The 21,606-nt window shown below is 40.0% G+C and overlaps 1 protein-coding gene across 3 annotated transcripts in view; it reads right to left on the reverse strand.

Moving 5' to 3' along the window:
- The window catches only part of PLBD1 (phospholipase B domain containing 1), an 89,574-nt gene extending 69,161 nt beyond the window's left edge, over nt 1–20,413 (reverse strand). For 2 of the 3 annotated variants that reach the window (XM_081061445.1, XM_081061444.1), the window contains exons 1-2: nt 19,862–20,284; nt 7,757–7,976 (exon numbers count right to left, since the gene is read on the reverse strand). In XM_081061445.1, coding sequence (XP_080917571.1) covers nt 7,757–7,976; nt 19,862–19,988 — 347 coding nt within the window. In that variant the 5' untranslated portion in view covers nt 19,989–20,284. Of the gene's footprint in view, nt 1–7,756; nt 7,977–19,861 lie in introns of all 3 variants that reach the window. The other variant, XM_081061446.1, reaches the window with a different exon arrangement.
- Nucleotides 20,414–21,606: the final 1,193 nt, after the last annotated feature.

Here is a 21,606-nt window from a genome sequence, read left to right on the forward strand (position 1 = left end):
CCCAGATAGAATGGTTATCACCAACAAGACAAATAGTAACAAGTGTTGGAGAGGCTGTGGAGAAAAAGGAACCCTCATACACTGTTGGTGGGAATGAAGACTGGTGCAGCCACTATGGAAGGCAGTGTGGAGGTTCCTCAAAAAATTACGAATAGAATTGCTGTATGACCCAGCAATCACTCTCCAGGGTATCTACCCCAAAAATCTGAAAACATTTATACATAAAGACACGTGTGCTCCAATGTTCATTGCAGCTTTGTTTACGGTGGCCAAGACATGGAAACAACCAAAATGTCCTTCAATAGATGAATGGATAAAGAAGTTGTGGTATATATACACAATGGAATACTATTCGGCGGTAAGAAAAGATGATATAGGACTATTTGTGACAACATGGATGGATCTTGAGAATATAATGCTAAGCGAAATAAGTCAGAACGAAAAAGCAGAGAACCATTATTTCACTGATATGTGGTATATAAACCCAAAACAACAAAAGAACAAGACAAACAAATGAGAAACAAAAACTCATAGACACAGACAATAGTTTAGTGGTTGCCAGAGGGTAATGGGGGTGGGGGGTGGGAGATAAGGGTAAGGGGGATTAAATATATGGTGATGGAAGGAGAACTGACTCTGGGTGGTGAACACAGAATGGGATTTATAGATGATATAATACAGAATTGTACACCTGAAATTTATGTAACTTTGCTAACAATTGTCACCCCAATAAACTTTAATTTAAAAAAAAAAGAAAGAAAAACAGGAAAGCAGAAAATATTGAGAACCATATGACTTCATTGATATATGGGTTATAAAACTGAAAGCAACAAACGAACAAGAAAAATAAACAAACAAAAAATCATAGACACAGACAACAGTTCATTGGTTACCAGAAGGTAAGGGGGGAGGGGAGATGGGAAGAGGGTAAAAGGGGTCAAATATATGGTAAGAGAGAAGGTGTATATATATATATATATATATATATATATATATATATATATATATATATAGAGAGAGAGAGAGAGAGAGAGAGAGAGAGAGAGAGAGAGAGAGAGAGAGAGAGAGAACAAATATATACATATACAAAAGGAGAACTAACTTTGGATGGTGAACACACAATGTGATATATAGATGATGTATTATAGAAATATACACTTGAAACCTATAGAATTTTACTAACCAATGTCATCCCAATAAATTTAATAAAAATTTTTTAAAATTCGATTAAATTCTTTTTTTAATTTCACAATCAAATTTTATTAACTTCTTTGTTTAATGCACATCTGTGGGCGGTGAAATATTTTTTTTTCAAGGCTTTTTATTGGGGAACAGTGTGTACTTTGAGGCTTTTTTTTCCAAGTGAAGTTGTTGTCTCTTCAATCTTAGTTGTGGAGGGTGCCGTTCAGCTTCAAGTTGTCCTTTCAGTCTTAGTTGTGGAGGGTGCAGCTCAGCTCCAGGTCCAGTTGCCATTGCTAGTTGCAGGGGGCGCAGCCCACCATCCCTTGCAGGAGTCGAAGAATCAAACCAGCAACATTGTGGTTGAGAGCCCACTGGCCCATGTGGGAATCGAACCAGCGGCCTTCAGAGTTAGGAACACAGAACTCCAACTGCTTGAGCCACCAGGCCAGCTCGAAAGATTTTTATTTGTAAAATCTGAAAATATCCTTTCTTGCCCTTGCTCTTGGGTGATTTAAAGTGTTATAAAATTCTGGTTAATTTTCCTCAGTACTTTTAATATATTACCTTCCTGTCTCTACTGCTGCTGATGAGAAGTATGCTGTCAGTCTAGCTGAGACCCCTTTGTAGTCAATATCTTTCCTTTCTGAAAACTTTTGAGATTGTTCTCTTTATCCTCAATTTTCTATAGTTTCACCCACTATCTTGTAACAATTTGATAGACTGTCTTCCAACTAAGGACTCATGTCTTTTTCAATTTTGACAAATTTTCAACTATTACCCTGTCAACTACTGCTTATCTCCAATTCCTTCCAGCTTCTTTTTCTGAAACTCCTAACAGACATATATTGGGTTTCTCAAACTCCTCTATTAACAGCTCTCATTATTTTTACTCATTTGTCTCTTTGGGCAGCATATTATGTAAATCACTCAATACTAATTTCAGATTCAGAATATTTTCTCTGTGTCTAGTCCAGGGTTTGCCCATTTACTGATATTTTAAAGAATTAATTTCCATAATTTTTATTTCTAACATTTCAAACAGGTTCTTTTTAAATATCTGCATGTCTTTTTATTTCTTCCTTTTTGTTACATAAATTCTTCAAGTTTTCCTTCTTTTATCCTTAGAGTACCATATACATGTTTAGTCTTTGTTAAACCATTCCATAAAATTAATCTGGAGTATATTCATGATATTATTGTTGATTTTGTTGACTATTTTTCTTAGCATTCTATTGTGTATTTTGGAATTTTGGTGTATAGGCATATTTATTTATTTATTTATTTATTTATTTATTTATTTATTTATTTATTCTCTCTCCTCTCATTTTCCCCTAATTGCTTCCATCTGACTCGCTGAGAACTAGATCTTAAGAGTAGCTTTTGGGGACTTCTTTCCGATGGAATGCTGTAGCTATATGTGTAATTGAACCAGCACGTGGATGATTTGATTCTTGGTTGCTCCCCTTACCCCCCTTTCCCGAGCTCATGGTTTCGTATAAATCTGTAGGCTAGGATGCACATAGCAGAGGTTATTCTGTGGCTGCCTAGTTTACAGTCAAAAGCAGCCTTAACTCGGCTCACCCAGAGCACTGAGACCTTCGCCTATCAGCAGGAGTGTCTGTCTCTTCCTGCTTCAGGCCAAGGGCCCAGCATATCCATTCTTCACACTTTGTTTTCTGTTCCATTTCAAGAGATGTTTCATCTTGTTTGGGAGCACAACTATATTATTATGCTGCTCTCTTTCTATATATTTCTATATCTATTATTTCCTGTAAGTTTGGAGCAAAATCAGTCAAATTGTGAACCCCCTTTCACTCTCTAAGTTTACCTAAAGTCCTAGTTCTGATTTTTGTTTGATGCTTATAAGGAGGTCAGCATTGTAAGCAGGAAGTGACTCAGATTCCAAAATTGGGAATTTGGCTCCCTGTACTATGGAACTTTAGATATCCTTTATCTCGTACAGCAGGTCATCGAATAACATCACTTCCTTTAGCGTCGTTTTGTTATAATATTGATGAGATGCAATAGGAACTTACCTCTTGTTTATATCAATTAACGTTTGGTCAAACTGGTTTCCATATAAGTCATTTCACTGCAGTTTCAAGACAATGTTAAGTGAGAACTTAATGTAGTTTCCAGAATAGAAACTGATAAAATGAGAATAGTTTTTATTGCCAGTTAGGTAAACAACAAGAAAATCCTTTGAACTCTTATTTTATGGTCCTTGAATTCAATAAACTTCACTTCATGAGAGTTTCTCCTTCAAATGATTTGCAAATTTTTTAAAAAAGTGAATGATCACATTTAACTTTTGTTTAGATATCTTTCATGTTGCCACATTTATTCTACTATCAAGTTGGTCACTTTTCCCTTTTTACCACTCTAAAACTGATGAAGAGAGTAGCAATAGAGCTAGATAGGTATGTGGGTGACAAGACAGGACTCTCTGCCCTGGCTTCACACTTCAGAGGAATGAAATGCAGAAGCTGCAGGTGAGTTTAATGACTTGATTTAGTAGCTCAGGGAGACAATAACCCTACAGTTTCTCACTCTAAGAATGTATAGGGAAGTAGAGATGGCTGCCTGAACTGTGGGGCTCATGAGCCAAATGTTGTCTTGCGCAGCCTGGGGTGAAGTAAGTGGATAGATACTAGGAGCTCATGGGGGCAGAGGACTTAACATTTGCAGTGAATATTGCGATCTCATTTAGCACTGATTATACTGCTGGAGACTATGGTAGGTTCATCAGATGTCAGACGGGGCTACACCCAAGCCAAGACTCAATGAGATTCTTACATGTTGGTGAATGCCAGAGAAAGACACAGGACAACCACTGATTAAACATCTCCCCTCCCTCCAAGCAGCCTCAGTAACACAAATCCATTCTGGAAAAAGTGGAACATTCTGAATTTACTCAGCTGAAATGATATTTTGTTTCTATAGGAATGACTATGGTAAATTTTCTAGCCATCGGGATGGATGGGCTCTTAAAATTAAAATGATGTATATGAAAATAAATTTCTATTTCTTGGAAAAAAATAATTTGTGGGCTATTGACTTAACAATGATCACTCAGGTAAGGAACAATAAATTCACACTTTTTACCCAGTCTCCATCACTGCACACTGCCTAGATCCATCCAGATTTCCAGATCCCCTCAATTTTTCAGTGTATTTCAAAATAGGGCAGTGTTCCTCAACCGGAGTGATGTTTCCCTCCAGGGGCATTTGGCAATGTCTGGAGACATTTTGGGTTGTCACACTAAGGGGTAAGGTGCAACTGGCATCTAGTGGGTAGAGGTCAGGGGTGCTGTTAACATCTTACAATACACAGGGCAGCCCGACAACAAAGAAGACTTCAACCCAAAATGTCAATAGTGCCAAAGTTGAGAAACCCTGAAACAAGGAAACACTAATCTTGACTTGTGGGTGGTCCCTGAGGAAGTCCTCATAACAGTAGACAAGACAGATGGAGACGTGGGAGCTAACTGGACTAGAATTATTGAAATTTTTTCTTTTCTTTCTTTGATGGAGACTAGATTTTTCAATTCTGACATTCAGAGCAGGGGAAGAGAAACTTCTACCTTGCGATCAGAAGTGGAGGCCTCAAATGATCCTGCTCCATTCAGGGGCCCTGAGGAATCCAATCACTTGCGGGCTCCTCAGGTTGAGGCCCTTCTCTCATCCCTGGGTCTGGGATCCTACATTTTTGTGTGCTGACAGTGAATTGTAACAGTTAAAAGTACAGGCATTGCATACTGAGGAAAGCTTGACTCTACTACTTGTAGGCTGTACGACCACAAGCAAGATTGCTAATTTCTCCACATTTCCGAATTCTTATCAAACAGAGCCAACACTAGCGTCCATGACATGGATGTGATAGATTTAGTTTCAGCTCCTGTTGTGCATAACATCGGTAAATTTCCTCCTAAGTAGGACAAAACCAAGTTTTGCATTCATATGTGAGAATCATGAAGACACACACCTTGGCCTGAATCTCTTCACATTATGTAATACCCCCATCACTTAGCACTTGTCATCTGTTGTCTCCTACTGTTTTCTACTTGTTTTGACTTCAGATCTCAATTGTTTTGACTTTTGAGGTCAGATACCATGTTGGGCTCCTTTAGTATTTCCTACAGTGATTAATCCATTTGAGTGTGTGTGTGTGTGTGTGTGTGTGTGTGTGTGTGTGTGCCCGCGCGCGCGCACGCGTGGGTAAACTCAGAAGCTAGATAGCTTGGTTTCCAATCCTGGCTCCTGCTTACTAGTTTTGTGACTTTCAGCTAGTTACTTAACTTCCCTGCGCCTATTTCACATCAATAATATGAGGATAATAATGACACATCCTCATAGTATTGTTGTGAATTAAATAATTTAACATATGTAAACTGCTTTGAACAGTGTCTGGTACATTTTAAATGCTATACAATTGTTCTGCAAGTATCATCACTATCATCCAGGTAATTATTAGTTGATGGGTCATTTGATATTTTTGAGGGTGAGATTATGTCTTACTTATCTTTGCTTTGCCCATTACCTTGATCTGGAAGCATATTCAGATTCTAATATCAAAAGGGGCGAGTTGGGGGTGTGTGGAGGAGATTCTTGAGATATTTCTTGGCAGTAGGCCTAAGACAAAAAAGGTACCACCTTTGACTACTTTCTCTACTTGTGCCATAATCTTGCTACAACCTCTTTTCATCATAGTTTTAGCAACCATTGTGTCAACATATTAATTTCAAATGAGTCCTCTTTGAAGAATGTACTCAAGAACTACCACTCCCCACTACCTTTCTCCTTGTCACCAGAGCTTGTCACCCGTAGTGCAGCAAGTGTTTGTTGCACTGAATTGGCTCACTGGGTAATTCCGGAGGAGGTCATATTTCAGCAGCTGCTTCAGCAACACAAGAGTCAGCCACTTTATTAAAAACTAGAGCAGACTGGGTCCCCACACCCTCATCACCATTCTTTCCAGAAAGGTTTCATGACTCATTTTATTAAAAATCAACCCATGACTATTTAAAAGCTTTAATATCATTAGTGAAACATCAGAGACTCTGAATTTGCAGCTCTTAGGGAGCCACCCCATAGAGTTAAAAACAAAGGAAGAAGCTCCACTGGGCCAAGGTTGCCAGACAGTGCATTGCATGGAAATATGTACCTCACATTCTGATTCATCTCTAATAAAACTGGAACAACAACAAGATTCAATTAAACCTTATAAGCCTGTAATTAAGTAACTGCTGGGGGCAAAAGCACTGTGCCAAGGGTCTGGGGTATACAAAGATGAATAAGATAAAAGACTCCGTCCTCAAGGCACTAACAGATGGTGCAAAGGAGAGATAGAGCTCCAATTTGGTGGGAATGGAATCAGAAAAGCTTCCTCAAGAAGATAACATCTGCGATTGGATCTAGGAGTTTGAGCAATATTTCATCTAATATATTTACTTATAGTCACACAACCTCAGTCCAAATTATTTCTCCAAATTTGCAACTCAATTTAAATAATATGATCAAATGAGTGGATACAAAAGTGGATAAACATTTTGAGTGCAAGATGAAAAGTTCAGATGTTTACATGTACAATACAGTTGTAGACATGTTCTTAAAACCTTATTCCATTTATAGAGTTTTGTACATCTCTGAATAGTGTACTATATGAAAGAGACTTGTATGATAGGGTAAGCAAAATTTGGTATAAAAATAAAAACAGGAATTTCTAGTTTAAATTTAAAAAATTAAAAAAAAAAACTCAGCCAGAACCCAATAATTAGTCATTCAACATCTGATATAATCTTCAGAATGCAGAAACAGATTAAGATCTGTACTGTACTTACTATGACTAAGGCAATAACAATGAAAAACAGTTTGGTTAAACTGCGCTCAACAATCTAGGAAAGAGAGAGAGAGAGAGAGAGAGAAAGAAAAAGACAACTCATCATGACATTTTATATCAAAGGAAGATGAGGCTTGATTAAATGGATAGCAACTTTCTTTACCTTAAAGAGCTTTTCTCTAAAAAGAACGGGTCCTGATTGCATTATCATTAACTACATTTTGTTATTTTTATCAGACAAGGACGGACACAAGAATCAAGCCACAATGGAACTGTAAGGAACATTTGTATTAGACATTAAAATTTAAATCTAGAAATCTCTTTACCTACTTGAAAGTATGGTTTTAAGACTGCTAAAAATAAATGCTCTGACATTTTTAATTAATCTTCTCAGTTTTGTGGTTCTCAAAGAGTCACTCCACCTGTCATTCGCTTTCTACCAGACCATAAATGACTAGTAGGATGAAACGGCTTAGCCGCCTCTTAAAATAGTTTCAGGAGAAGGAAAAATTTTAAAAGGTGAGAGCCATGAGAATTGAATAGTGCCACGATTGAGGGGTTTGTTCCTTCTAGGCAGGTATTGGTTATAGGTCCCAATGTAATTCTGATAATGCTTCTATCCTATGAGAAAATGCTCAGCTACAAATGTACACTGCCAGGAAGACCAGGGCCACTGCTGAACAAAGAAAGAGACAGAGGTTGCCTGATAGTTCTCCACCATGACTGGGGTACTTACGGGGCAGTGAGGTAACCCTCCAGATAGCCGGCCACAAACATGATGACCTCATTGCTCAGGGCCTGAGACCCATACCCCGCCTTGATCTCCAGGATGCCCCAGCCTGTGGTGTTCATAGAGTTATTGTAAAAGCCATAGGCATCCCCATTCTCGTCCAGTACGTTTTTGACATGGACTGTCTTTTCAGTGGGCATCCAGTACGCAGTTGCATAGACGACTCCTGGAAGAAAAGGAAATAATGATAGGATGCCACTGAACCGCTCTGCTGATGCATTTTGTTCTATGTAACCAACAATTGGAACACATTTGTTTTTAAAGAGCTCCATTCTATTTGAATTGGGAAATCTGCCACTATATTTTCTCTTTGTTGCAAATGGGGAAAAACCAGAGTCTGGATCCAAGGGGAAAAGCCCATAGGAAAAAACAGTTAAAGTAGGGGCGGAGTTAGAGCATCACAGAGGTGGGGCTAAGAGCTCCATCCTTAGAGATGGGATTCTGGGCAAGGCCAGAGCTGGAGACCCTGCCCATTTCTTCGTTCAGCCAAAGATAGGGTTCAGGTCCCTGGTCAGCAACGCCTTCCGTTTCTTTCAGCAGTTGGGCCAAACCATCCATATTTTCTGGCTCCTTATCCTATCTCTCCTGCTTAATTCTTCACATGTGACATTAGAGTCCTATTTTGCAGATAAAATAGAAACTGTCCCCTGTGACGCCGTCAAGTTCTCGATAACTCTGTAAATTCATCCTCACAAATCGTGTACCCAGGCCTCCCTTTTGTTCACCTCAATCCCTCTACCCATGCTCGGATCCCACCCCTCTCACTTTCTTTAGGAATTTGGTTCCATCCTATATCTTCTTGCTCCTGTACGCTAAAGCTCTCTCTCTGCACTGGCTCCTTCCTCTTTAGTGAATTAACACGTTCCACTGTTTCACAACTAAAAGTAAAACAACTACAGAAGCTCTCTTTTCTGGATCCTGTGAGCAGATTTGGCTACTGCTGGAACCTCTCACTCCCTTCATAAAATTGTTACAATTTTTATAGAGCACGCTGTATTGGGGATTATGCAAGGTGCTGGTGGTAGAGCGGTCACAATGACTGGCATGGTCCCAGACCTCATCCACTCCCCTTCCTCATTTTCATCACTTAGGATAGTGGCAGGCCGGCATCTGTCCTCACCATGCTTCCAGCGCTGCTCTGGCTGGGGTGCTAATGAAATCCTTGAATCCCAATGTCATGTGAACATCTGAAAGTGTTTGACCACTTAGTCTTTTTTGGGGGGTGGGGGAGGAATATAAAGCTCTTTTTAATTATTAAACTGTAGCTGACATACAATATATTAGTTTCAGGTGTACAACAGTGATTTGGCATTTATATACTTTACGAAGTGATTACCATGAGCAGTCTAGTAACCATCTGTTAACATACAAAGTTATTGTGATAGCAACTGTACTCCTTATGCTGTATATTACATCCCAATGACTTATTTATGTTACGACTATAAATTTGTACCTCTTAATCCCCTTCACTTTTTTGCCCACCCCCCACTGACCAACCCTCTGGCAACTATCAGTTTGTTTTCTGTATCTCTAAGTCTGTTTTGTTTGTTCATTTGTTTGATTTTTGAGATTCCCCATAAAAATGAGATGATACAGTATTTGTCTTTCTCTGACTTATTTCACTTAGCATAATACCCTCTAGGTCCATCCATGTTTCAAATGGCAATATTTCATTTTTTTATATTGAGTAATATTCTATTGTGTTACACACACACACACACACACACACATACACACCACATCTTCTTTATCTGTCAGTGGACACCTAGGTTGCTTCCAGATAATGGCTATTGTAAATAATGCTGCAATAAACATAGGGGTGCATATATCTTTTCAAATTAGTGTTTTTGTTTTCTTAGGCCAAATGCCCAGAACTGAAATTGGTAAATCACAGTTCTATCTTTATTCTTTTATTTTTCCAGACTGTTTTTTTAGAGGATGCTGCCAATTTACAATCCTACCAACAGGGCACAAGTTTTTCCTTTTTTCCACATTCTCGCCAACACTTGTTGTTTCTTGTTTTTTTGGTGACCACTTATTCTTAAAACTCTTTCCTCCCATGCATTTGGGACAACACTCTCTTCTGAATCTGCCCCTCCTTTGCCTGTCTTTTTCCTCATTCTCCCCAGGGGTTCCTCTTTATCTTGTAGACCTAACAACACATTTGATAACAACATCTGGGTGATTCTATAAACATTAGAAATTAAAAAACAAAACTCATATTCTCTCCCAACCCATTCTCCATCTTCTGCTATCTCTGTGATCTTTTAGCCTGAAACCCAAGTCCATGCAGGCCTTCTCTTTCTCTCCCTCTCTCTCTCCCTCGCATAACTCATATTTAAGCAAAACCTTAATATCTCTCCCATCAGTCTCTACCTCTTTAGCTCTACATTTCTGTGCTACTTTGGATATCACAGCTAACCTTAGCTTTAAGGGTCTTTTTCAAAGTCGCTCTGACCTTTAATCTATTCTTCATGCTTTGCCTGAGTGACCTTTCTAAAATGCAAGACTGATTTCTTTACTTGGCTACCAAAAATCTTCAATGGATTCTATTTCCTAGAAATAAAATTTTTCAGTTTATACTATCGGCTTTCATGATCAGGTTTCTGCCCCCTTCTCCAGCTTCATCCACAAACCCAGATCACTTTGTGATCTGGAAACCATTACATACTGCTCTCCAACCTGCCATGAGCTGGTCCAATCCCTCAGAATTTGCATATTTGGCTTCCTCTGCCTGAGAGTTTCTTTCTTGTTAATCCCCTACCCTACCCTACCAATCTCAAAATTGCTGTTTAAAACTCAGGAAACAGCACCCCTTTTGAAGAAGCTGACTTCCTCTACAAGCTCAATGTACCTTGTATGTACATCTTCTTTAGGTCTTACCACTTTGTACCGTAATTTACATGTCTGCCCCTGCTCCTAGCCTATGAAATTCTGAGGCCAAAGAGTGTTTCCTCAGCATTAGGTATACAGCCTAGCCCATAACAGATACTCAATAAATATTTGTGAAAGGAAGGGAGACTTAGGAAGAGAGACAAAAAAAAACAGAAAAAAGAAGTGTAGAAAGGAAACAGTATATAATGCATTTGTTTTTCTCCCTCAGAAACCATTGCACAGCTGCTCAGGTTAAAAACAAACTTAACATTCAGGTCATTAAAGAGATGGGAGGAGGTCAGAATGACTCTCAGTTTCTAGGGTGAGACTCAGCAGATGAATGTTGTATCACTCACTGAGAAAGGGAGCAGATAGGAAGGTAGGGAACAGGTCTGGGAAAGAATGTGGGTTAAGTTTTGGACATACTGAGTTTCTAGTAGTTAAGATACTAGAAATTCTAGCTCAGATTAAATATTTATATAGGGTTATCTGTTGTCCACATTCAAAACTGACTCAACATTTTATTTTTTTTGATGCAAAGATTATCTATCAAATAAAGTACTAAAAGTATAATCTTCATCCTCAAGCATCATGACCATAATGGAGGACTTTCTTTAAAAATGGTGAAGTGGAAATAATAACATTGATTGTTATATAGGTAGGTGCAGAATACTTCGTCAACAGACTCCTGATGACAAACAATAGTCTAATTGTTAATAAAACCAACTGGCCACAATTTGACAGTTGGGGACAGTATCCATAGAAACTTCCTTTCTTTTCTTCCCTAGTACAATAAATACATATGTTCTCCACAAAGAGAACACAAAGGCCATAGCCTTTACTCTTCCCCAACCTTTCTCACATGTCCTCTTCCACCCTCACCTCCCATGAGTCTTGTAGGGAAATGAGAAAGCATGGCTGACTAAATAAAAAGCTGCAGCACAAGTGCTACAGCAGGGGTGAGGTCATAAAAAGGAACTGTAAAAGAAAGAGGGATGGTAAGACTTGTCAATCCCTTTTTCAGTTCTATCCACATAGCTTGATTTCAGCTTTGTTCCTTCTCCAAAATGTTAGCATTTCTCATCCAGCATCCTGGCTTTCCTTTTCCATTCCAGGAGCCCCTTTTCCTATAAACTTGGCTTGCTCTCAATCTAAACACTCAAGGGCTATATTTTCACTGTTCCTGTTACTACCTTATTTCCTGACCACAGATAATAAACTTCTGCAAATCTGTGCTTTTCTGAGACTAGTGTCCTCTGTGCATGAAAAATCTTTACCCAATCATCAAGAGAATTCAATAAAAATTTACTGCTAACAAGCTGACCAATTTAGCAGGTTTTGAAAATTAAGCCAAAATCTGAGTTTCTTGATCCACCCCTAATTGATTTTCTCCATTCCTCAATGTTTTCTCCACGTATCATCTTTTTCTGTTTTTTTTTGGTTTTTGTACCATGCTTTTTTTTTTATTTTTAAAATTCCTTTAATAGCTTTTAAGCCATTCTAATTTTTTTTTTTTTAATCTCCACGTTGGGAGGCAGATGGTGTGAAAAGCATAAGAGTGAAAAGGTAGAAAAACATTTCACAATTCTAATCCTAACCTAGCTTTATACAAATTCTGTGAAGGCAGGGATCTTTTTTACTTACCACAGTATATTCTGAGATCACTGTACCTAGCACAATAATGTTTCTGTGATGAATCTAGTTTAATTGTGGGTGTTCTTGAAATGAAAGTGACATTCATCAGAACATTCACAGAAGTTAGTCTAAAATAACTCACTCCAGTCAATTATGTCCTCAAGCTCAGGTAGGAGCCTAGAGGATGGTTCAGATGCTCAAGGGGCAAGTGCCATGTGTTGATATTTTCTCTCGCATTGTGAAAATAAAAAATAACATTTAAATATTTTTAACAGAAACACTCTCAAAATCAATGCACATGATAAATATTTGTTGGATAAATGGGAATGTTACTTTATAAAAACAGAGTCTTTTTCTTCTATAAACTTAAGATGGAAGAAGCCCAATCTTTTAAAATTTATTTTATTTACTTGGATATTCTAATTTTTTCTATGTGTTAATTGTTTTCAGTTGAAAAAATTCCTAACCCTGTCTTAGAATTTGTAAAATAGTCATAGAGTGACCTAAATCACTCTATCCCATATTTGGAAACTAATTTTCCTAACACCTCATTGTGAAACAGTAAGTGGTTTTCAACCCTGAGCAATACAATTTTGGCTAATATATTCAGTAAGTTAGATAGAGACAGAAAGAAACATGAAAGAGCAGAGGCAGAAAATGTGAGAGAAAATATTACAAAATTAAGATTGCAGCTTACTGTATTCAGATTGAATTTAGCTAATAGTTCACTTACTTTGATCCTTAGATTGCTTTTTTCTTTTAGGTCCACTGAGCATACATAGTCTCTCAGGATCTCTTTCTGTGTGTACCTTGACATTACACTTCCCTTCTTTGAAAGGGTTCTCAATAAATTAATATCTAGTTTTTGATTTGCTTTGACTATCAGAGTCACTAAAAATATATAACTGATTCATGAATAAACAACCTCCGCGCAATAAAATTATAAGTAGGTGTTTCAGTTCTTACTCCTCACAGAGGTCGGAGCCTGGGGCTCATGCTAAAAGGAGGATTATTTTGGGAAGTGCTCCCAGTGAACGTGAATGGGGGACTGGGAAAGTGAAACAGAGAAGGAGGGAAAGCTAATTCAAGGGTGCATTCTGAGATGGTCCAAGGAGGTGTGCAGAATAAGCCTCTGAAGACCCCATCCCAAGGATAGAAGAGGGAGTATTTATCAACATGCTCCCATTCTGCATAGGTCAAAGGCTGTCCTATAACGTGTTGAATCCCTCACTCCCAGGTTGGCATGTGCTCCAGTAAAAATGGTTATGATTTCAGAGAAGCTCTGAGTCAGAAAGCAAGGTATTCCTGCAATGTTGCTGAGTTAAGGTGCCCCAGGTTATACCTGCGTGAAGCTAGAATAAAAAGCAAGTGAAAGAAGGTGGGGTGGGATGCATAACGTGCCTGATACATTAGGTATGTAGAAAGGGAGATAGCTTATTAAAAGTAGCTTCTAAGCAACAAAACATTTATGCAGAACAATGCTGAGGACTTTCTTGAATCTGGAACGATCCCTTTCCTTTATTCCCCGGAAACAAATCTATTTTTTACTGCCACCTTAATTCAGAGTTCTTGCCAAAAGTCCTACCAACGGATAGTCAACTTTGCCCCATTCCGATTCGGCTCTCTTAGTTCCCTCCTCATCTAGATTTCTCTTTAGTTATGTGTGTTCGTACGTACTTGGTCCAATAAATTTAATTACAAGCTCCTTGAGAATCAGGAGAAGTAGCCACTGTATTGACTCCCTTGGGCCTAACACAATGCTTTGTTGATTCATGCATGTGGCTGCCTAAATCCCCAATTTTCCCACTAGCTGGGAAGGTCACACTTACAGGCAGATTTGTATCAAGTCAATAGTATATTATTGATTTCTAATTGTGAATTAGAATTTTGGTATCTTAGGTTTGCAAATGCTGGTTTGAATATACTAACTCATGTTAGAATTGTCACTGCATTTGCAAGGCTAACTGACAATTTTCAGAGCAAGCCTGTACCTTTCAATCAAGAGACTTTCACAATTTGCCATTGGAAGATTATAATATGATATCTGTTGTTTGTACTTTTACAGAGTTTCAAGTTTGGTAAAAGATTGGTAAAGTTTCCTCATAGTTTCACTACTTCTTATTAGTTTCATTTTTTACCACATTGAGTAAATTCCTGTTTTGCAGCGGTACAAAAAAATTACATAACAACATTATTAATATATTTTTGAGCCACACTTTAAAGCTAAACTTTCAAAAGTGTAGGAAATATAAGTTAGGAAGCAACTGGAACTTACTCCACTAAACAAAATAAAGCTTAAATGCATTAAAAAAACCCATTTAAAATATTGAACAAAATAAATCCTTTGAGATTCTTTTCATTATTGTTGCCACTACCTCATTTGCTATAATAGCTCAACAGGTAATGCATCATACGTAATTTGGAATCCCACAAAACAAAAGATAACAAGTGACAAAAGTAAAAATAATGCCTAAAGAAGCATGAAAACAAAAATTTCTGTTCTGTATGTTAGAACAAAGTTCCAAGATGAAGTTCATGTGATTCATAGTTTCTATAGTATGAAAAGTAAATAACCATAGAAAAGTTTTTTTTTAATGTTCTATCTCAGTATTCTTTTTAATTTTCTTCTGGAGAAAATTTTTTATCTTTGCTATCAGAATCACATTTCCAGAAGGACCAGGAAACAAAGTTTAATAATAGAGATAAATGGGCACTTCTTCCAGAAGTTGTTCTGGAACTTATACTGTAAAACAGTGTAATAAACAAACTGATACAGGGAAAGCACAGGAAAATGTTCTAGTTTACAGAGAGCACTGGCTTCTTTTGGGTCTAAAAAACCACAACAATGGGGATGAGCTGTAGGAAGACTTAACGATGCTCAGAAAAACAGAAAAGAGTTGGGAAATTCTAAGCAGCACGGTTAATAAAATTGCACTTAGAAAAATGTAGTCAAGGTGATTTCAGTCACAGCTATAACCCAGGAAAGCGATCAAGGACACCGTTCACTGTTTTCTGAAACAGCTGCTTAATATGTGTATCCCCAATCCCCCAAATGTTGAGCCATGATTAAGGAAAACCAGGTTTGCATAACAAACCCTATTCGTGTAAGAAGTTATTACTTCACAGCACATACATGATCATCTGCAATCCTGGTTACCTTATCAAGAGCTCCATGATGCCTTTCAGAGAAAGGCAACTCCAATGGCCAACAGCCACTCAATTACAACAACCGCTCAATTACAGTCATGCCCCACTTAACGATGGGGAAACATTCCATTGTTAAGTGATTAATTATTTTGTGAACATCACAGAGTGCACTTACATAACCCTAGATGGTATAGCCTACTACACAGCTAGGCTCTGTGCTGATAAAAGTGAACTGGTATCTTAAGATGCTTAACCATAGAGCTGGGAGGACTATGGGTGGAGCTGGGCCCCTTGTTAAGTCTCTAGCCCTGACTTCCTGTTGAACTTTGTGGTAACTTCTGGGGAACTGATGTGAAGAAACGGGGAAGCCACGTTGGTCTCGGGGCTTTTCCCACGTGGGCGGCTGGTTGGGACATGGGCTGGCAAGTGTGTGTACACACACTCCTTGGTGGCTTTGTTTCTTTATCTTTTCCTGAATAAATCGTTCTTTTGGTGGATTACCTGGAGAATTATTTGGCCAGTGAACAGTACGATAGTCTATTACTCTGTAGGGTAGAAAAAATAATTTTTCCTTCTACCCTGCTGGGCTTTTGACTGAGCCGTCCCAGAAATAAAAGACAGATTAACAGGAGAAAAACAAAAGTCTAATAACATGTATGCCTCCTGTATACATGGGAGAGACCCAGGAAAACTGAGTAACTCACCAAAATGGCTGAAGCCACCTTAAATACCATCTTCAGCTGAAGACAAAAGATGTTGAGCGGGGGAGAGTCAGTTATGAAAAGTTACCAGGAAAAGTACAAGAAACAAGAGGACGGTCATAATGCAGGTTTAAGTTGTTGCCTTCTACATCGATAAGATCATCGCCTCTCCCTGGGACAGTGGGGCAGACACTCCTACAAATGGAGATTTCCCTTACAAATGTAAATGGCTTTTGGAAAAGTTAACTTCTACTTGGTGTTCAGAGCTTCTCCCATATCTGCTGTTTCTTCAAATTAACCAGCCTAAAACAACCCTTATGCCAAACAGACGTATTTTTGAGTGACTAATTATGTTCCTCTATAGCTTCTAGGCTACAAACCTGTATAGCATGTTACTGTACTAAATATTGTAGGCAATTGTAACAATAGTATCTGTGTAATGGGTTGTGCTATGAGGTTATGATGGCTACTCTATCACCAGGCAATAGGATTTTTTTAAGCTCCATTACACTTTTATGGGATCACCATTGTGTATGTGGTTGTATATGTATATCACCATTGACCGAAATGTTACGCAGGGCATGACCATTTTATGAGATAGATGCTATTATAATGCCCATTTTACAGATGGGCCCATTTTACAGATTATTTACAGAGGAAATCGAGGCACAGAGAGATTAGATAACTTACTGAAGGTTATATAGGTAAACATTGGAGCTAGGATTCAAATACAGGCAGTCTGGCTCCACAATTTGTTTCTGGAATTCTATACCACCTCTCTAACACTATACTTCCCAAAATGAAGAACAGCCATAGAATGAGCATATGGAGCACCTCAAGTGAATTTGGAAATAAGAATCCCCTCAGTTTTAAAGGGTCCATTGAGACTGGCCTCAACCAAAGATCTGCTAAGTCACCTTAAGGAGACTGAATGATTCCCAAGACAGTAAACTCCTCGACAACCACATAAAGGTACTAGCCTATCTAGAGAGGCAATCGCTAGTCTCAAGTGGGCACTGGTGAACCATAGAATCCCAGAAAAGGCAGTGTCCCAGAGTCAGGTGCTAGCTGTGCCAGGCGAGCACTCTCATGGAGGAGTACCCATAGGCTGATTGGTGTCGAGTCCCACTGGGAAGAAGATGAATCAGACCTCCATCCTGAGAATCCCTCATGTTATCTATCCCATGTAGTTTGATTATAAGAACATGCCTGGAGCAGGCTACACAAATATCCAGTCTGCTAAAAATTAACAATTGGTATTTTGGTGAATAGACTTGTGTGTTTATCAGGGCGAATCAACTTCCTTGTATCTGATCAGCTCTGAAATACTGGAAAGAATAAATTTCTGGAGTCTAGCCCTGCAAGTCTGAAGTCCGGATTTGGAACCAGTTTTACCAAAGCTTATGCCATCTTATGATTCTTGGCAACCAACCCAACCCTCTCCCTACTGACAACATGACTTCGCTATACATACGGCTTGGGAAAATTATACAAGACATCCTAAAAACAAATATACGGGGTTTTTCAGTCTGGAAAGATAAAGGCAATGCTATTATATGTCTGAAGTCTTTAATAGTTTGAAAGATATGGCGAGGATGAATGTGCAACTGTTTGTCAATTTTTAGAATAATGAAAGGACAAAGTAATCTTTAAAAATTAAAGAAGTTGGGCAGCCGGATGGCTCAGTTGGTTAAAGCAGGAGCTCTGGACAACAGGGTTGCCAGTTCAATTCCCACATGGGCCCGTGGGCTGCACCCTTCATAACTGTATTGAGGGATGACGTGGAGCTGATGGGCTCTGGAGAAACACACAGTTGCCCGATATTCCCCAATAAAAAAAGTTTTAAAAAAATTAAAGAAGTTGTTTATGAATAAACAGGTGCACATAGTGGATATAAAATTCATTCCAGGGGCATTTAGTGTTTTTGGTTACTCGCTAAATTCTCTGAGCTGGGCACTTAAGACAAAACATGAAAAGCAAGCAGTGGCCAACACCCCGTTCTCTGCCCTCAGTTGTTGGCAGTCTAAGTTGTTGGTAGAAGGCTAAGACAAAGTGCCAAAAGTTGTACTGGAAAACAGGTTAATATGGGTGGAACAAAGGAAACAGAGATCACATCTTTTGAAACAATCAGCATGGGCATCACCAGCTGTCCACGGACGCCATGATAAAAAGTCTTTCTGAATCGCTGGGCACAGTGCTGTCAGGATCACTTGTAGCAGAAATGCCCTCACTCTCTGCCTTGGCTCCCAACCCACCTGGCACAGAGTCTGCTTGTTTATTTATTGAGAGAACTCAGTTTAAGAAGCACTTTCTTGCCAGGTAATAGTATAGCTTCTTGAATAAACAGTGTCCCATCTTCAGAAAAACAATGTCTCCTCCTTACTCCTCAAGCTACCCCCTCCATCTACAAGTACATTTAAAACAATCCCAGCAATCCAAAAGAAGAACCGAAAAAGGAGAAGCGTTTCAGCTGGCATTCCAGATACAAAAGCCCTTCCCATTTCTGGGGTACTCTAGCCTGTCCCAGGCAAGTCTGAATGACTGGGCTAAAATGTGGCACCAATGCCATCTCCATAGTCCAAGCAAGAAACAGAATGTGCAGGCAAATCGAGAGTCAGGAGCCTGGAGGTGCATCACTTCTGATGCCAGAAGCCAAGGCAGCTTAAGAGACTGGAAAAATTTAATAGTAGTAAGTGGGCGAGTTGGGGAAGCAAAGGTCTTGAAATCTGGTAACTACGCATACTTGATGGAAGGTGGTGTAACAAGAATCAGTGCACTTCTCTGGGAAGGGGTATGCTCTCCTGAACTCCACCCTATTCTTACACAAGGTCAGAAGAGGAAATAGATTATGAAAGAAGACAAATTTAGTCCTATCTTAACATTACTTTTGAAGTCTTTCAAGTTTCTTTAGTTAATGTTGATTTTATTCATTGGGAAGGAAAGTGACAAATCCAAGGGTTTTTTTTGTTTTGTTTTTGTTTTTCCCAAAGGGTATAGATTGTGTCAATATCTGTAGGGATGAAACCTATTTTACTAAAAGGAGAGTAAATAAATGCCCTTTAAGCATTTCAGCTCAGCCTTCATTTGTCATATATCTTTATGCAAATTATTGATTTTTTTTCTCAATTTAAAATTTTCTCATCTATAGAATGGGGACAACAATCCTATTTAGAGTTATAATGAGCATTATATGAAAAACTATAACTCCCTTTAGCACACTGCCTGGCACATATCAAGCTGACAATACCAGTCTGCACTTCTTATCATTTTAGGCCAGTCATTGACAGGTAAGGGGGGAAAATGCACCCCAGAATTATACCGCCCTATGATGTGAGTCAATTTATTTAGATGTCCTTTGGCTGGCGCTTTGAGGACCCACCGAGGCTCAGCAAACCGAATGGTGCAGGAGCGAACCAATTTGCCTGCCAAGAACTGTGGCCAGCACTTTTTAAGTCCTCAGGAACACAACCATGCCCTTCTCCGGGGCTGTCCCCGAGCCACAGCAGGGCTGGAGCGAGCCCGGCCAGTCCGCTCGCAGACGCGGGTTCCTTGGCGCCCACCCACAACCCGGACACCCTCTGAAAGGAAACTTGGCGGGACCCGGGGCTCGGTGGGAGCGCACGGAGCGCGGCAGGTGCAGGGGGCGCGGGCGGACGCGCGGCGAGGGGCCTTTGCCCCGGCGCGCTCTGCTCACCTGCCAGGCTCCCCGGCACCGCAGCTGCCCAGAGCAGCGGCAGCAGCAGCAGCAACTGCGGCGGGAGCGGTGGGGCCGACGGCGCGGGCAGCCCGAGGAGGCGCCCGTCCAGGCGGCGACCGATCATCGCTGTGCGCCCGCGACCTCGGCTCGGCCGGACCAGTCGTCCGCGGTGGCAGCTGTTGGAAGCCCGGCTCTTGTGCCGGCAGCAGGACGTCTTGTCTCAGAGCGTGGGGCGTCCTTAACTTTCCTCTTGCATTAGCCCTGCTTGTTTGGGGCTTTTGGTGGCGAGCAAACCTCACGTGGCCTTGGGAACAACCTTCGCCCTGCTGGGCCCCCGTCTGCGAAAGGCGAAAGGCGGGTCCTTTCTGACCCTCTAGCGCCCTGTGGGCAGGGCTGGGAAGGTTTCCTAGCTGCACTTCTGGGATCTGCCGAGGTGACGCGCCACTTTCTCTGCACTCTTCCGGCAGTTTTGCAGCCCAAGGTTGTAACAAATCACTTCACACCAACACCACTAGTCTTGGACTCCAGAGCCGGCCATTCCTCTGCAGCGGTGGGGATGGGGCACCCTGAGCAATGGGAACATGCATGCCCCTAACTACACGCAGCTCTGATTCTTTGTCATTCTGGAGGGGTCTTCACAGGTCCATTATCTCTCAGGGTTTACTGCCCCTCCATCCCAGGCTGTCTAACCTAAATCCATTTGCTGCAGCTCAGGACTTTGGATTCCTTGCTTTTTGTCTTCATGGGCTGGAGCCTCCACTGGAAAGTGATTCAGACAGGGCTGAAATTACTCATATCCCTGAGCCCTCATGAAGTCCCCATTTCTGTACAGGGTCAGTTGAAAGTGACATTGTGAAGTAGGCAAAATTATGCCTTGGGTGACATTGTGAAGTTGGCAGAGGGTGCCCTAGGTGACATTGTGAAGTAGGCAAAAGGCATTTTATTCATTCAATAAGCATTTATGGAGCCCACCTTGTGGGCCAGGTACCAGTGATTTTATGAAGAGCGTGCCCTGCCACAGACAAGAAGGGACAAAGCCATGTACATACACAGGTACTCAGAACTTGCCGTTAGTGCTGCAATAGAACTATGCTGAGGGTACAGTAAGGGAACCCAGGATAGGACAAGCCACCACACAGCGGGGGGCCTAGGCACCCACTCTGCTCTCTTAGTCTTTCTTCCAAGCTTAACTAAGGAGTTAAGGAGCGATGGGAAAAGGGGGACAAGAGTTATCTATCCTAGGGCGGGAAATATAATTGTTAGAAAAGACACAGAACAATTACATCAAATGTCTGCAAATTGTGAAACACACAAGTCCTGAGTCATAATTTTTGGTTGATGACAGCACATATCATAGTACCTGGATGATAATATTATTTAATGAATGAAGGAATTAAGGACACTGTAAAAAGTGCACATTTTTCTTCAAGTTAGAAAATAAAAGTGAAGGAAAATTATGAACATTTTAGTTGTGCTATGTTGGGAAGAGAAATATGTTAGGACGTACAAGGAAGTTGTTGCACCCTGAATATTTTAATCATGCTACCCTCTACCACCCTCTTACCTTATTAACCCTTCCAATCCCAGGAGCCAAGTGTTCAGATTCGATTATATATATAAAAATGCCTGGTGTGAGCCACAAGACACTGATTCATCTATTATTTAGTCATCAAATATTCGTTGACTTCCATGTTCCAGGCATAGAGCAGTAAAAAGATGGACAAAGTCATCGTCCTCACGGA

Source organism: Rhinolophus hipposideros, assembly GCF_964194185.1.
Source record: "Rhinolophus hipposideros genome assembly, chromosome: 9".
Lineage (NCBI taxonomy): Eukaryota > Metazoa > Chordata > Mammalia > Chiroptera > Rhinolophidae > Rhinolophus > Rhinolophus hipposideros.